The sequence below is a fragment of the Pungitius pungitius genome, chromosome 3, assembly GCF_949316345.1.
Source record: "Pungitius pungitius chromosome 3, fPunPun2.1, whole genome shotgun sequence".
Taxonomy (NCBI): Eukaryota; Metazoa; Chordata; class Actinopteri; order Perciformes; family Gasterosteidae; genus Pungitius; species Pungitius pungitius.
The window spans coordinates 17,023,078-17,039,135 of record NC_084902.1 but is presented as its reverse complement, the minus strand read 5'-3'; the positions used below and the strand labels follow the sequence as shown (position 1 = coordinate 17,039,135).

At 44.2% G+C, this 16,058-nt stretch overlaps 1 protein-coding gene across 6 annotated transcripts in view; it reads left to right on the top strand.

Annotated features, from left to right (window-relative positions):
- LOC119222292 (alpha-actinin-4) overlaps nt 1-16,058 on the top strand; it is a 38,259-nt gene extending 22,201 nt beyond the window's left edge. The window contains exons 4-23 of one of the 6 annotated variants that reach the window (XM_037478819.2): nt 31-117; nt 654-741; nt 1,764-1,842; nt 2,035-2,116; nt 4,387-4,472; nt 5,677-5,769; nt 5,869-5,994; nt 6,111-6,215; nt 6,388-6,535; nt 6,801-6,951; nt 7,516-7,624; nt 7,992-8,132; nt 8,233-8,415; nt 8,645-8,779; nt 9,663-9,842; nt 10,024-10,170; nt 11,684-11,764; nt 12,472-12,537; nt 13,349-13,507; nt 13,968-16,058. In XM_037478819.2, the coding sequence (XP_037334716.1) occupies nt 31-117; nt 654-741; nt 1,764-1,842; nt 2,035-2,116; nt 4,387-4,472; nt 5,677-5,769; nt 5,869-5,994; nt 6,111-6,215; nt 6,388-6,535; nt 6,801-6,951; nt 7,516-7,624; nt 7,992-8,132; nt 8,233-8,415; nt 8,645-8,779; nt 9,663-9,842; nt 10,024-10,170; nt 11,684-11,764; nt 12,472-12,537; nt 13,349-13,507; nt 13,968-14,126 (2,405 nt within the window). In that variant the 3' untranslated portion in view covers nt 14,127-16,058. Of the gene's footprint in view, nt 1-30; nt 118-653; nt 742-1,763; nt 1,843-2,034; nt 2,117-2,976; nt 3,063-4,386; nt 4,473-5,676; nt 5,770-5,868; nt 5,995-6,110; nt 6,216-6,387; nt 6,536-6,800; nt 6,952-7,515; nt 7,625-7,991; nt 8,133-8,232; nt 8,416-8,644; nt 8,780-9,662; nt 9,843-10,023; nt 10,171-11,683; nt 11,765-12,471; nt 12,538-13,348; nt 13,508-13,967 lie in introns of all 6 variants that reach the window. The other 5 variants (XM_037478811.2, XM_037478855.2, XM_037478845.2 and 2 more) reach the window with 5 other exon arrangements.

Here is a 16,058-nt window from a genome sequence, read left to right as displayed (position 1 = left end):
TTCAATTTATGTTTATATTTTCTCGTGCAGAAATTGTAGACGGAAATGCCAAGATGACCCTGGGAATGATCTGGACCATCATCCTCCGCTTCGCCATCCAGGACATCTCTGTAGAGGGTATAACTTCCTAGGGTTTTAATTTGCATAAACGAAGCTTGGCAGAGTTATGCCCTCTTCAGTGGCTCTGCTTCCAGGATTAAATACAGTGTTGGTAAACTTCTGTAAAATTTGTGTTATATATATATGTGTCAAATCGTCATTACATCCTGATAACAAACAAAACAGAAAAAAGTCTATCGGAGTCTTCCTCAAGCTGTCAGCTTAACAGCTTAGTGCTAAGAACAGCCATGTTCCTTTTGATCATAATGATCATGGGGGCGTGGCTTTGGAGAGAGGCCTCAAGGGCAACGGCAGTAAACAACAACATCCGTCACCTCTCCAGTTGGCTGTTGAGGCCAGAAACTGCTTCTATTCAGATATAACCACAGTGTTCACCTCTCTGCCGGGGCATAGCTCATGGAAATATAATAAGACGGTGAATGATCGATTAATGTGCTGCAGAGACATGTTATCATCCAGACCTCCTTGTTCTCCTCCACTTCTTCTGCTCCTCCTCTCTTCTATTCCGCTAACTTCCTTTCTCATTGTTGCAGAGACTTCTGCAAAGGAGGGTCTTCTCCTGTGGTGCCAGAGGAAGACCGCTCCTTACAAGAATGTTAACGTGCAGAACTTCCACATGAGGTAAAACGCAAGCACACACATACACAATCACATACTAGACTTCACATTTTTAGTAATTATTATTATAAATGTTAATTTAAAAAGCACTTCCATCATACTACTCTTGAGCAGTTTGCTTTAAGTGATCAAGGCCTCTTCCTACAAGTGTCTATAAGCTACAAGCGACCAGCTGGCTCAATCATTAAAAAATAAAACAAAAGTCTTAATCAAATGAGAAAAAATAGAAAAATAAAGTTCCGGTTCAATGAAACAATAACCCGGTTGCCTGGTCTTAAATTCTTGGCTGCTGATGAGCCCCTGGTTCTGCTTTGCGATCAGTGGCCCTCCACATGACTTTGATATTAAGATTATAGATAGTGATAGCAGCTCTAGTGCTGGCAGTAAATAAAGGATTAGTTTTGGCATAGTGTGCCACACAGACAGAAATGTTACTCATCATCACGCTCACTGGTCCCAGAGCAGCATGTAGTGATTTATGAGCGACTCTGACATGAGCTCTAATACATGTGTAGAAAGATCGCCCTCTGCTGGAGGACCAGTAACATGTTTCACTTCTGGAGCCAGAAGCCGCCTACCAAATATAGTGTGCATGTGTACATTTATTCAAAGAATTAAGTGGAATGTGTGAAGAAGCAGTGTAAGGCACATGCAAAGACTAAACCCATTTCAAGCAAGCTAAAAACTGGAAAAGTCTTTGATTACAAAGGTTTCAGCTTGGAAAAGATTTTGAAAAATGCATAAATCCAGAACGTTTGGGAAACAAAGACTTCACAAGTCCCGGATAATAAAGTACACATGTATCTGTTTGATCAAACCATAGTTATGCTTAAAGATGTCATCATTGATTTCTTTCTGGGACGCCAACCTTTTTTCTAATCAGCCCATAGGCTGTTGTTTTAGCGGTGCGCTCGAGTGCAACCTCGTTTTGCCGAACACGGCGCTGCCTCCTTGGTTAGTGTCAGTTAGGCTTGTCACACATTACCCCCCCGCCTCACACTCTGCTCGTCTGTTCTGTCAAACAGCTGGAAGGATGGTCTCGCCTTCAACGCTCTGATCCACAGACACAGACCAGATCTCATTGATTATGACAGCCTCAGAAAGGTAGACCGCCACACACACACACACACACACACACACACACACCAATTTACACCTCTGCTGGATATCAACCACTTGGACCAGATCCAGAGGCTGTTAAGTCATTGCAGGTTGTGATTTAAACCTGTAGTTAAAAAGTTTCTGACAATAGATAAAACATGAAATTGTATTTTGACGCTGTGATTGGTTGTCTAGGACGACCCAGTGACCAATCTGAACAACGCCTTTGAAGTGGCCGAGAAGCACCTGGACATCCCCAAGATGTTGGACGCAGAAGGTACTGTGTGTGTGTGTGTGTGTGTGTGTGTGTGCGTGTGTGTGTGTGTGCGCGCGCGCCTCGACTGTGCAATCTGTGTTTACATACACACAAATAGTTGACTGAGGCGCTAGTGGGAAGTAGTCTGTAGTTTTGCAACCATTCAATGGTTACATTTGTAAGTATTCTTACTCCAGTTTTCACGCTCCCTTTTCAAACTACCCATAAAAACCGGAGGTTAGTCCAAGTCAGCACTGTTAGAACATCAGCTGATCAAATCCAACCACTGACGAAACTACAAAGGGCCTCAAAGAACAACAGAGCCACTCAATATTTAGAGCCCAGTTCAATAATGATGGAGCGTCACTGAAAAACATTAAGCATCAAAGTTAAACAGTTTTCTCCTGTGTAATGTAAAACTGTGGGAAAACAACTAAATGGAAGTTTGAATCTTTTCATTCTTCAAAACTATTCAAATAAATAATTTGGTGTCATCATAAAGTCATAGAAAACGGTATAAATGATATATATAATATAACATTGTAAAAGTGAGCATAAGAGCTGATAACTTTCAACGGCAGTAATTATAGTGTGTTGCGTGTGCAGCTCCCAATGCTTTCCAACGGACTGTAACTAACACTAACCAATTTGTAGTTGTTAAATTTCTTGATTCCAACTTTTCAAATGTTAATCTTATGTATTTGCCTCTGTTACACTAAACTGAATGTCTTTGAGTTGTGGTTAAACAGAGACATTTGAGGACATCTTGGACCTTTTTTGGGCCAAACAACTTAGCTAAGTTTAATTTATAGTGTGTGTGTGTGTGTGTGTGTCTTTGTGTCTTTGTCTTCATAACCACGGTCTCCACCCCCTCATTGTAGACATTGTGAACACTGGTCGTCCGGATGAGAAAGCCATAATGACTTATGTGTCCAGTTTCTACCATGCCTTCTCTGGAGCACAGAAGGTACCCCCTGACCCCCTGCCCTTGATCCTTTAACCCGCCCTCCCTGGTTACTAACAAGGTGCTGCTTTCTGTCCAGCATGGCCTCAGCATCTGGACAGCACCACTAGACCCCCCCCACCCCCGACCTTCCACAACTCTGAACCCACACTGGATTCACCGGGGACACAAACACACACAAGCTCAAATAATGTGACTGTAGCGGTGCTGCTAGATGCGGTGAATGTTCCTCCGAATTTAAATCATTTGATTAAAGACTATACATTGTCATAGCTGAGTTTAGTATACCATTACCGGGTTAATGTTGCAGAAATTTGTTTTTTTGCTAATGATTATCAAATGATTTGTCAACCCTTTTTAAAGAAATATTTTTGTAAATGAGGTAATTTCTAAATATGACATAGCATACCCTGAGTCGAGCGGAAACCAGCCTCTGCGTTTGTGGCACAGTTTTGATCCCCCTCTGATGTTTGGACATCATGTCAAACATGATCTGAAATGTAGTACCTTTTGGTTCTTTCAGTCACACCTTTTTATGGGAAAAAGAGAGTCAACCTGTGAATGTCATTACTTATGACATCCCATCTCCCATGTTACAACAATGACTTACCCCCCCCCCATCTTCACTGTAGACCTCTGGCAGGAAGCCAGTTGATAAATCTCTTGTTTTTATCTCCTCCTCAATTGTTAGTGAGCCTGTCCAGTCTCAGGAGACGGCCGCGCGTGTGTGACCATGTCCCACGTGCAGCTGACGCAACCAATTCTCCAGTTATTGAGACACCACAGAGTTTAGTAGATTAGAAACGAACACCATACTGCTCCAGACCTGCTGGGTTGAGTGTTTTAACCAAATGGGATTATATTAAAAATAGACAAGTGATCTCATAACAGGACAAGTTATTGTCGTTACGTTCTGCTTTTCAGAGTTCTCTACTGACCTCTGAGCATAGACTAATATTATTTGGTGCCTCATGATATTGTGTCATCATTCCCATCTGCTAAATGAAGCAAAATAATCAACCCATGTCCCACTTTTAAAGTAAGTTCACCCTAACCTCAGATTTAAAAGCTTATGTGTGTTTGTGTCCCGGCGTGTTACTCTACCGTCCTCCTGCCCTCGGGCTGGGTGGAGATTGGTGGTGGAAATGGGAAGAACCTGAAGATGTACCTAAAGAGGAAGCCTCTCTCCTCCTAACCCTTGCTCTCGCACCCTGCATGGAGCAAGGACAGTGTAGCTTTGGGTCGCTTTGGCTTCACTCTCTCTCTCTTTCTCTCTCTGTTTACCTTCCTTCGTCAACCTCTCTCTGTCCTGCTGGGTGATGCGTAGACATCGTGGGTACGCTGAGGCCGGACGAGAAGGCCATAATGACCTATGTATCCTGCTTCTATCACGCCTTCTCTGGCGCGCAGAAGGTGAGCTTTTCATGCCTTTTCAGACTCCATAACACATCAATGCAGCAGCAGAAAGAAAATAAATAGGGTTCCCATCAGTTGAGATAAGACATCGCTCATCTGCCTGTGGGACGAATATCATCTAGTTTCAAAACATGGGTTACATCACAGGCACATCCTGAAATGTTTCCCAAGCATTTATGAAATGGAGTCTCTTCTTTGGAATGTCAGAAAAATTCCACAGATGAGCATGATGGGAACTCTTGACAACATCAAATGCTTTCTGGTGCTTCAGTTTCTCTGGACATCGGCTGTTTTCCCCTGAAGTGAACATACCTTTTTAGTCTGGATTTGAATTCCCAAACTCGCGTTAGTGCCGTGTTCATCTTTACTCTCTTACTGAAAGAATAGCATGAGATCGTACTGGATTTGTGTCAAACGAAAATCATGTTTTTCCCTTCTTGATTCCAAAGCCTTTTTTTCTTACCGACTAAATGTCCATCCCTCCTGTGGAAAACAATGTAAAGTGAACGGTTATTACACTGACCTGAGTTTGGGAATGACGACCTGGTTGGTTTATTACTGCGGGAAACACGGGTCAATGTCCTTCAGTGTCTCTTCAGCTATTAACACCTCAGCTCTAAAAGTTGTTTTAGTTTGTGATAAATGTTGTTGAATATATATGGAATGTATCATTTTAGGATAAGAAGTATTTCAATTTAAAAGCGTGCCAGCCATGTACAAAATATTTTGGCTTTACTCCACATGTCAAAGCACTGTGTACTGTGTTTTTGTTTTATTCCAGCGGTACAGTAGTGTAATATCCTAGGCAGACCTACTGATGTGGACTACAGCCCTACATGAACCTGTAACTAGATGTATGGACTCCTGAGTTGTGCCAGGAGACGCATGGAGCTTTAAAACACAGATTGAGCTTTTTTTATTTATTTTTTTACACTAACCAACTGCTGGAGCATGATTTAATTAGTCCAATCCATTTGACTTCCATTTGTTTATGAGCTCATTTGCACTTTTAACAGTCTGTGCTCTTAGTTATTCACTGCCTGTGTGTGGAGTGTGTGATCACAAATAAGAGTTATTAAGACGGGAGTAATAAAAGCCCATGCCGAGGTAGTTACACGGAGCCGGGGACGCCTGCATTGTCTCTTCAGTGAGTGGACTCGACGTCACTGCGAGCGCCACTCACCCTTCTGTTTCACGGTAGGCCGAGACCGCCGCCAATCGCATCTGCAAGGTGCTGGCTGTTAACCAGGAGAACGAGCAGATGATGGAGGACTATGAGAAGCTGGCCAGCGAGGTGAGGACCACATCCCCCTTTCCACTTAACATTACCCACACACATCGAAGGAACTTTTATCACAAGTTCCCTGAACCTGTCTTCCCCTCTGCCTCCCAGCTGCTGGAGTGGATCCGTCGCACCATCCCCTGGCTGGAGAACCGAACCCAGGAGAAGACCGTGAACGACATGCAGGCCAAGCAGGAAGACTTCAGAGACTACCGCTGTGTCCACAAACCCCCCAAGGTACAGGCAGTTAACCTTTGCCAGTAGCTGTTATATTTAACAGTGGTCAAGCGGAGGACCTTGGTCCCGACCTGCATGAACATGTCCACTAACGCCTGTGAGTCTCCTGCCTGCAGGTCCAAGAGAAGTGCCAGCTGGAGATCAGCTTCAACACTCTGCAAACCAAACTGAGACTCAGCAACAGACCTGCCTTCATGCCGTCAGAGGGGCGCATGGTGTCTGTATGTATGACGTGATCGCTCACCTCTTAAGTTATTATTAGTTTATCATCTGTTCCAGGCATAAAGTATGCTCGTTGCATCAAAAAAGGATAAAGTTCAACTTATTCAACAAACTGAAGAAGCCGGCGCCCTGCTGTACTCTGAAGTCAGTATTTCTGGTGTCTGCTCTCAGGATATCAACGGAGCTTGGCACACTCTGGAGGGAGCGGAGAAGGGCTACGAGGAGTGGATCCTCAGCGAGATCCGCCGTCTGGAGAGACTGGAGCACCTGGCTGAGAAGTTTCACCAGAAGGCCGCCATCCACGAATCCTGGACAGACGGTACAACCGACACACACACTCTGTGGAAACGCGCCAATAGATATTGACAGAACTCAGAAAATGCCCAGACTTGAAGTAAACTAAAACAAAACCAGATGAGCCAATTGGCTTTTAAAAAAATTAGAACATCAACTCAACATGTGTTCCTAAATCAGAATCTGATAGAAGTAAAATAAACTCTTAGTTGGTGTTTCCTCTATTCTTAAAATGACTTGTAAAATGTTAATTAACTTTTAGGTGATTATTTGATTTTATGTGTATGCAGGTAAGGAGGCCATGCTGACTCAGAAAGACTACGAGACCTCCACCCTGTCAGAGGTCAAGGCGTTGCTACGGAAACACGAGGCCTTTGAGAGCGACCTGGCAGCCCACCAGGACCGAGTGGAGCAGATCGCAGCCATTGCACAGGAACTCAAGTAAGGAAGAAGTGTGGAAAGGAAAAATAGTTGTAAATCCGACAGGTCACAATGTGAAAACAATAATAGACCAATTAAATGTCAATGATTTATTTAATTTGATTTTGTATTATCGCAGTAAAGAAAGATCTGGCAAAGAAATGTTTATGTAATTTACACTCGGGCAGAAAGCTTATGTAAAGTGAAGCCAATGGAGGAGTGCCTTAAACTTAAAAATCTCTATTGACCAGCAGGGGGCGACTCCTCTGGTTTGATTTATATCCTAAGTCGGTGGTTCCTAAACTGGGGGTTGCGGCGCTGTTGGGTGGTACATTCTCAAAGGGTGCCCCAACAGAAAAGTTTGGGAACCACTGCTCTCAATCTCTTGTTTTAAGTCTTCATACATTACGTTAATTTAGAGTCAAATGGACCATAAAGCAGAGTATGCTTTCGGGCGGAGAGGTGTGGTGACTTCACTAACCACAGATCTCTGGCGTCTAACCAAGAAACTCATTTGGGTGAATTATGTGCGCAAGTGAATCACGTCCTCTAAACTGGGTCCTCTTGTGCTCTGTGCGTTTCCAGCGAGCTGGACTATTACGACTCAGCCAGCGTCAACGCTCGCTGTCAGAAGATCTGCGACCAGTGGGACACCCTGGGGGCCTTTACCCATGGGCGCAAGGAGTCATTGGAGGTAATGCTTGCACAGCAGTCTGCTGCATTTCTGTAAATGTCAGCTAACCGGCAAATTAAATTTAAGTTTAATGAATGGGTCCATAATGGGCCTGAGTAATGTATTGGTGTGTTATCTGATCTTTCAGAACTGCATTGAGATCTCACAAAACAGAGATATTCACATGCTTTAAACCTAGAGCTAAAACTTGTGAGCTATTAAACACATGGTGTTTGTGTTTATATGTTTAAAATGTGATTACCTACAAGTATGTTATTTGTCTACTTTGCTTTATTAAGTATTTACTCTGTCCTTAAAGAACTTTATGAAGTATTGATATGCCCCCAATTGAAGTCTTGTTGAGTTTGATCCGTTTTCTTGCCAACAGCGGACAGAGAAGCAGCTGGAGTCGATCGACGAACTCTACCTGGAGTACGCTAAGAGAGCAGCACCCTTCAACAACTGGATGGAGGGAGCGATGGAGGACCTGCAGGACATGTTCATCGTCCACAATATTGAGGAGATCCAGGTAACCGATCCATGCAGCACCCGGAGGTGTTAACACCTGGTACAAGGTTGATTTTTATTAAGGATGCCTTACATGTTTTTTCATCTACTTCCTCCTTCAGGGCCTCATCACAGCCCACGAGCAGTTCAAGTCCACCCTGGCCGAGGCAAACAAGGAGCGTGAGGCCATCCAGGCAATCCAGGCCGAGGTGCAGAAGATTGCCCAAAGCAACGGCATCAAGCTGAGCGGAGCCAACCCCTACACCACCATCACACCTAAGAGCATTGACAGCAAGTGGGAAAAAGTAGGTTACTGCCACGAGAGACCTGGCAGAAGTCCCAGGACTTGAAATATAAGTTATTATTACCTGAAGAGCAGCAAAAGCTTGAGGGGCTATTTTGTCCATAACCTGAACCATAAGCTGTACCATAAACAGCAGCAAGCCGAAGACTTCTGAAGGCTTTTAATGTTTTCTGGCTGTGTTTGTGTGTTACAGTAGAGAGTCATTCTAACATGTGTGTACGTGTTCTCAGGCGATGGACATGGTGCCGCTGCGAGACACTGCCCTGCAGGGCGAGCTCAACAAGCAGAACTCCAACGACTCCCTGAGAGCCAAGTTCGCTACTCAGGCCAACACGGTCGGCGCCTACATTAAGGCCAAAATGGAGGTAATTGCTCCGCCCTCGCACTCCAGTCCGACTGACCGCGTGCAAGGTGCTTTTGCTCTGTGTGCAGTTTCAGGCCAGTATTGTTTAACAGGGAGCTCATAGAATAGCATGCTTCGCATTCAAGACAATCCAACTAGATATACTTTATTCTCAAGTAGCCCCTTGTATATTGTACTTCTTTCTTTTTTTAACTGAGCTGCTACAACCTGTAATTGGTCACTGAATTTAAAAATTCATCCCTCTTCACTTCTGCAGCTTTCACACTGATCCTGTTTTGGTTTGGTTAAAACAAAGCCCAAGTCCTTTTGGGCTCCTTTGGAAGTGGTCTAATGAACCCTAGTGCTGAACCGAGACGGTCTGGGAAGCCGACCCAGTCTGCCTCCCAGTGGGCTGTAGGATGGTTCCACCGAGGTGTGAAAGCAAAGCAACCCGCCACAGGACTTCATGATAGCAGAAACGCTAAACCACTAATATATCCATGCTCTGATCCTGACATCCATTCTGGCAATGAGCTCAGACTTAAACAGCATAAAAAGCTCCTGTGTGGGGATTTTCTGATTAACTGGCCAAAAGCTGTTAAACTGTGACGCTGTGCAGAGATCCAGGATTATAAACCCAGAGTCATTACTGTAAAAGACGTCTTTGCGGTCCAGTAATACATGATCAGGATGACAATTTAACTGTTCCGTTATAGAAAAGTTGGTGTGAACTATAGCTAGAACTAAAATGCCACAGTGTATGATTTCTTTGCTCTCGTTTATCAATACCAAATAAACCAGACTACAGGTATGCAGACTAAGGTCACGGAATGAAGTCTGATCCTAACTTCAGAAAGATCTGTGTAAATGGAGGGAGAAACATCTGCGTGCTTCTGTGTCGGCAGGAAATCGGCAGGATATCCATTGAGATGAACGGCACCCTGGAGGACCAGCTGACCAGCCTTAAGGAGTACCAGAAGACCATCATGTCCTACATGCCCGAGATCAACACGCTGGAGGGGTACCACCAGCTCATCCAGGAGGCCCTCATCTTCGACAACCAGTACACCTCCTACACGATGGAGGTAACGCAAATGCACACACATAAAACCTTCATAAATAAATCTACTCGTTCTCTGTGGTGTCAAAACTCTCAAATGCTGTTTTTGTGCCTTATTATTAAAGGCAATGTCATTTTTTTCCAAAAATGTCTCAATGTAACCCCTTCTCCTCCCCGTCTCCTTTTGCGTGCTCCCTCTCCTGCAGCATCTTCGCGTGGGCTGGGAGCAGCTGCTGACCACCATCGCCAGAACCATCAACGAGGTGGAAAACCAGATCCTGACTCGCGACGCCAAAGGAATCAGCCAGGAGCAGCTCTACGAGTACCGCGCCTCCTTCAACCACTTTGACAAGGTCAAGAGCACACATTTTTGCTTTTTTTATACCTGCTATATCACGTGTGTGAATATATTTTTATATATATATATATATCTCACAAGGTCTATTTTGGAGAGTCTGTATTTGGGCAGGCAGCGGAGTATTTTTTTTTCTTTCTATCCTGGTATTCTTTTTATAAATAGTCATTTTCAACGTACAACGTATAATATGCATACAGAGCGGTAGAATGTTTTATTTATTCATCAACGTATTTGCAGTTATGTAAATCTTTCCTTGCATTAACAGCCGTCTACATTTTTTGTGAGGTTTGGATTGAGCCTGTATTCTATAAGAGTGTAACATGTTCAGGCCTTTCTAGGGGGGGTGAGAGGAGCCAAGTGTCTGTTCATCCAGATGTTTAGCACATGTTGGGGGCAGGTCGTCTTCACATATTGATAGGGCAGAGAAGGAGAGCCTACAGGGTGCTGTCTGGTGAGGGAGTAATATCGGTCTCACGGTACATAATAAGTATGGAGTGTGGGGAAACAGACCGGAGAACTAACATGAGCAGCAGCTAAATGTATTTTAAACAACTAAAAACAGTTTATATTTAGATTGTAATCACTGCTTTTCAACAGCCCCTGCTGGGAACTGGAGCCGTTATCAATGCTCTCTATAAAGCCTGCAGACTCTGTTATATTAACTCATGGAACAAGACGGTCTACCGATGCCTCCACCAGTTACTTTGTTTTTTCAGCTTTGTTTAATCTGATATAGCCCACCTTTATGGGCGTTGATAACAGCATTGGTTCCCCAGAGACAGGACTGTCAGACTGCAGCTATGACAGTATTATAAATATAGCGACGGCCTCAACTGATACTGATTTCTTTTTTGTAGCTGTCTAAAATACATCCGCAGTAGTATGTTGCTCTGCTCATGTGCTGTTTCTTCTGTTTCTCCTCACTCACTCAATCTACTGTATTGACGCTGGAGAAGTACCTCAAACACAACTATCCCTTGGATACAAAACAAAAACATTTTATTGTATTTTTATTACTACTTTTATTTGTAGTTTAGCATGAAACACTCGCTTCATTGGATGTAAACTTTCCAATGAATCGCCAACCTGCTGTGTGTCAAACCACTGCCATTCACCATCTCACACACCACTGTGTGACTGATTAATGCTGCTGTCCGACCCTCCCCCATCACATCACACCAGGGTTTCTCGGCACAAGGAACATCTTGAGCACGATGGAAGTCATCACCATCAATCGCGCTTCATTTTTAATGTTTATGTGAACAAACTTCATGAATAACTCCAGATGTGTGTGTACTCAACGGTTGCGTCATGGCCTCCCGCTGAGGCGTGTGTGTATTTGTGAGTGCGCGGACATTGTCTAAATGTCCATGAATGTCTTGTCTGTCCCCCTCCACATCCTCACCCCACCTGCATGCTGTGTGGACCTCCTGATTGCCACCCACCACTCGTCCCCGTATTGCGTTTTGACGCGGCGCTCATGTCGTTGGCTGCTTGGCCAATCTCAGGACCACAGCGGCGCGCTGATGGCCGAGGAGTTCAAGGCCTGCTTGATCAGTCTTGGCTACGACGTGGAGAACGACAAGCAGGTAGGAGCCGTTGGCCGACAGTTGCCGTTTGTTGGATCTACGAGCAGGAGAGCAGGGCGGAGGTCATAGCCCGGACAGATGTTTTCCTAATTGATAGAAAAACATGGTCATGGCAGATCTCTGAGGAGTAAATGTTTTTTTGTGATTAAGTCAGATCCCACATCCACAGGAATGCACTGCAATTTTATTTGTAGTTATTTAAGCTTTTAAAAAATGAATAACAATGAGTCGTAGTCCCTCCCACCAAAGACCAACATATGCATTCTAGACACATCTGGATTGATCCTTGGCAGGTAAAAAGAGTGATGTGATCCGTAACCATCTGGCTCTCCTGCTCCCGGGCTCCCCACCAGCTCGGTGCATAAGCATGGAGGGCAGAGACAATGTTGTGTCCCTGTCTGTCCATGGGGTGTCACTGTTGCTCTGGAAACCAGACTCCCTCTCTGAGCAGACTCCTCATCTGTCTGCCTGGCTGTCTGTCTCACTGCCTGTCTGTCTGTCGGGTGTTACTTTGGCTGTTAACCGTTTGTGCTCTTTGTTTTATTCTTCTTTCACCCCCTCCCCAATCATTTCTCTAAAACATTTTGTTAATTCTATATATGTCCATCACTCCTTCTTTCACCCTGTCGCTCCTCCTTTCTCTCAAACCTCTCTGACTCCCCCCACTCCTCCCTTTGGCCTTCGCTGTTCTGCGTGGCGGCCCACAGAAGCGATCGGGACAGATGGTCTCAGAGGACTTCCGAGCTCTACTCATTTCAACCGGAAACAGCCTGGTACTGCTGCTGCTGGCATGGTGACAGGGTCACAGGGTGTCCGCAGGTCCAACAGCCTCCCAATACAAAAAACTTTTAACGAATGTCTCCCGTCATGCTAATCTTCCAGTGAGATTTTGATCAGTTTGTTGAACTCCTGTGCAAGCATGAGTTTTTTTTAGGGTTAGTAATTGATAATAAATCATTTTATGGAGATAAAGTATTTGAAATCGTTGATTTTGGGAAGTTTTCCCTTTTTGGGGTTATGTGTCAAAAATGGGTCTTTGTATATGTAAAGAGTTTTGTATATTCACAGAAAGCCATACTATTCATGTTTTTGTTACATTTAAAAGTATACTTTGGTGCAATGTCTTAAACCTGCGTTGACACCTGCAGACACCCTGCCCCCCCCCCCCCCCCCCCTTCCTCCCACCACCAGATCCTCCTGTTGCTTCTCTTAGTCCGTCGCATCCGCCACTTTTCTCCTTGCTACCTGAAAGACAAATGTCAATTTTCATTAAGACAAATAGTTAGTCTTCTGTGCCGTTCTCATTTGTGCTCCCCCTAGGTATTAGCCAGTGATCGTGTGATGTATGTATATGCATGTGTTAGAAATATCGAACACAAAATATCAGGACCACAATCACTTCTCCATCCTTTTCTCTGCCTCGCTGTATTTCTTCGGGGTCCTGATGTTTTTACACACTCAGAGCTCTGGCTCGTTCCGTATCACTCTTTGTGTGTGTGTGTGTGTGTGTGGGTGTGGGGGTGGGTGGGTGGGGGTGGGTGGGCTGGTTCTCCTGGGTTAACCCATTGCTGTCTCTGTTGCCAGGGAGAGAGCGAGTTTGCACGCATCATGAGCATAGTGGACCCCAACGGCAGCGGTGCTGTGACCTTCCAGGCCTTCATTGACTTTATGTCCAGGGAAACGACTGACACAGACACTGCGGACCAGGTCATCGCCTCCTTCAAGATCCTGGCTGCTGATAAGGTGTGTGTGTGTTTATGCAGAATTATGTCTATTGTATTCATTTTCCTATTGTTCATTTCAAAGGGGAAATCACTCAGTATGGTATTATGTAGTTGGAGGATTATTATTTTGAAATAAAACAACAGCACATGCAGTTAAACTATGAACTGCTAATAAATCAATTCACGTAGCAGGAGAAGTATTCAAATAATTCACAATATTAGTTTGACTTTGAAAGTACATTGATAATAACAATATAGCTACTGGAATCATTAGAAAGTAAGAGTAATACTATTTTTAGATCATAATTGGTATCACTATGGAAGATGGGGCTTTACTTCAGCTCTCAAAAAACGGTTTCAGTATACCAGAGTTTAATTTGCAACATCGTATCAAATTTTTTTTTAAGTGTTTGCAGAAAAACTGTACGCAATTGTATGGGTAAGATGTAAGCCTGGCTCACCCTCCCTGTTTCCATCAGACTTTCATCACGGCTGAGGAGCTGAGGAGGGAGCTCCCCCCCGACCAGGCAGAGTACTGCATCGCCCGCATGGCGCCTTACGTGGGGGCCGACGCCGTCCCCGGCGCCCTGGACTACATGTCCTTCTCCACCGCCCTGTACGGAGAGAGCGACCTGTAGAGCAGCAGGAGGGCAGGACAGAGGAGGGAGGGAGATAGTCATTCTGTGCATAGAGGAGACGCCCAGGAATCGAGCATCGGGAATGAATTGGAGTGGTGGTTGTGAGGTGCCCCTGCGTGTGCGGGGTTAGAAATCTTCAGAATTTTTTTTTTTTTTTTAAAGAACGTTGATACTTGTTGATTGAACTGTAGATAGGTTTGGCCTCTGTCGAATGTTTTTCCCGGCCTCTGTAAACTGATGGAGAGTAATCTGTGGTTGAACAAGGTTGATAAGAACGGGCATATCCAGGGGCGGCTGGGGGAGGGGCAGTTGCTGTGTGTTGCGGGTCCTTTAGCTTCACCGCCTCTGCCTTTTTGTGGGATCAGACTGGGAATGGAAAGGGGGCACGAGCTAATCTGATACTTATGCTAATTGTCTTTTTTATTTTACTATCATTTCTTTCTTCTTGCGAGGTGGGTTCTGGGCATGGGGCGGGCATGGTTTGTGTATTAGATCCTAGAGATAAATGCTGTGGGAGAGGGTTGGGGGGGGTGTTGACCACATATAAATGGACAAAGAACCCATTTACCCATAATTCCCATGTTGCCGGTGACATGTCTAACCTCAGCTTTTTTTTTTCTTTTCCCACCCTCCACCCGTCATTGGTTTTCTTTTTGTGTGTTTCCCCCAGCTGCAGGTAGGCGGTGTTCGGGTGGGGATGGTGGTCGGGTGTGGGTGCAAGGGCCCGGAGGGGCTCAGCGCTGTACATATTTTTTTTAGTGCAGAGAGAGGCACAAACGGTCCCAGTTATCCAGAGTAACTGATCGCAGGCTTACCAGTAGTGGGGGTGGGGCAAAGCAGAGGGACATTTATTATAAATTAAAAATAAAATAAAAATGAAATGACAAACTAAAGCAATTTACAATTTTTTTTTAAAGCCAATGACACAACGCAGAGAGAGCAGTTTCATCAGTGGATAGGTTTGAGCTTCCAGAAGTCTCAACTTCAGGGTTTATTTCCTTTATTTCTTTTGCAATGGAAAAAGTTGGTCGCCGTGACGTTTAAGGCTTGTATACCTAAAGGCCTTCTACAGTAAAAGTCATGAAGGGCAAACCACCATCGCTATCCACAAATATTTGCTTCTGTGAAACTTTTCTCCTCGGGTGGGTTAGGGTGCTTATTTAAATACACAAAGAATATACATTTAAATGATAGGTAGGATGGTATAAGTCGGGCCAGTTTTATATACCAGAAACGAGACACACACACACACACACACATGTCATGGATGCATCCGATTGGCTGAATGAAGGGTTCTTTACACTTCGTGGATTGTTTTTTTCTTTCTTAGAGCTGCCGTAGTGGAACTCTGTCATGGGAAAATTGGAAAAATGGTGGATGAAATTAATTAAATGTGCCTATTGATGTGCCCCCGTCTCTCTCTCTCCCATGTTCTCCCCATCGTACACACACTCATTTGTCCCTAAAGAAAAGGGAAAGAAAATGTACTGCAAGTCAGGAGGAAAGGGGAACGATCAGGGAGGGGTCTTTATGTAAACATTCCATTATGTGCAAATAAAATATTCTAAAAAAGGTTCTTTAAAAAAATAAAAAAAGCTATGCAATTATGTGTTGGATATCTGAGTTCTAGGGGCATCAATTGGGCCATTTTCTGAGGAAGTTCTCTGTCTAAATTATTGGCTGTTGTGGGGAGAGGAGGGACAGATAGGAAAGCAACTGAGAAGGAAAGACAGACCAAAAGCTTGTTTTTTTTTTTTCTTTTTTTCCCCTGCTTCGAGGTGGGGAGGAAAAGAAATTGATTTTTTTTTTTTTCCTTTTTTTTGTACTCTTTAATATCAAACCTTCTCTGCTGTACTGGAAACTGCAATGCCTTCTGTCTCTAATGATACGCAAGTTTCACAAAAGCACACATAAAAGTTTCCTTACAAAATA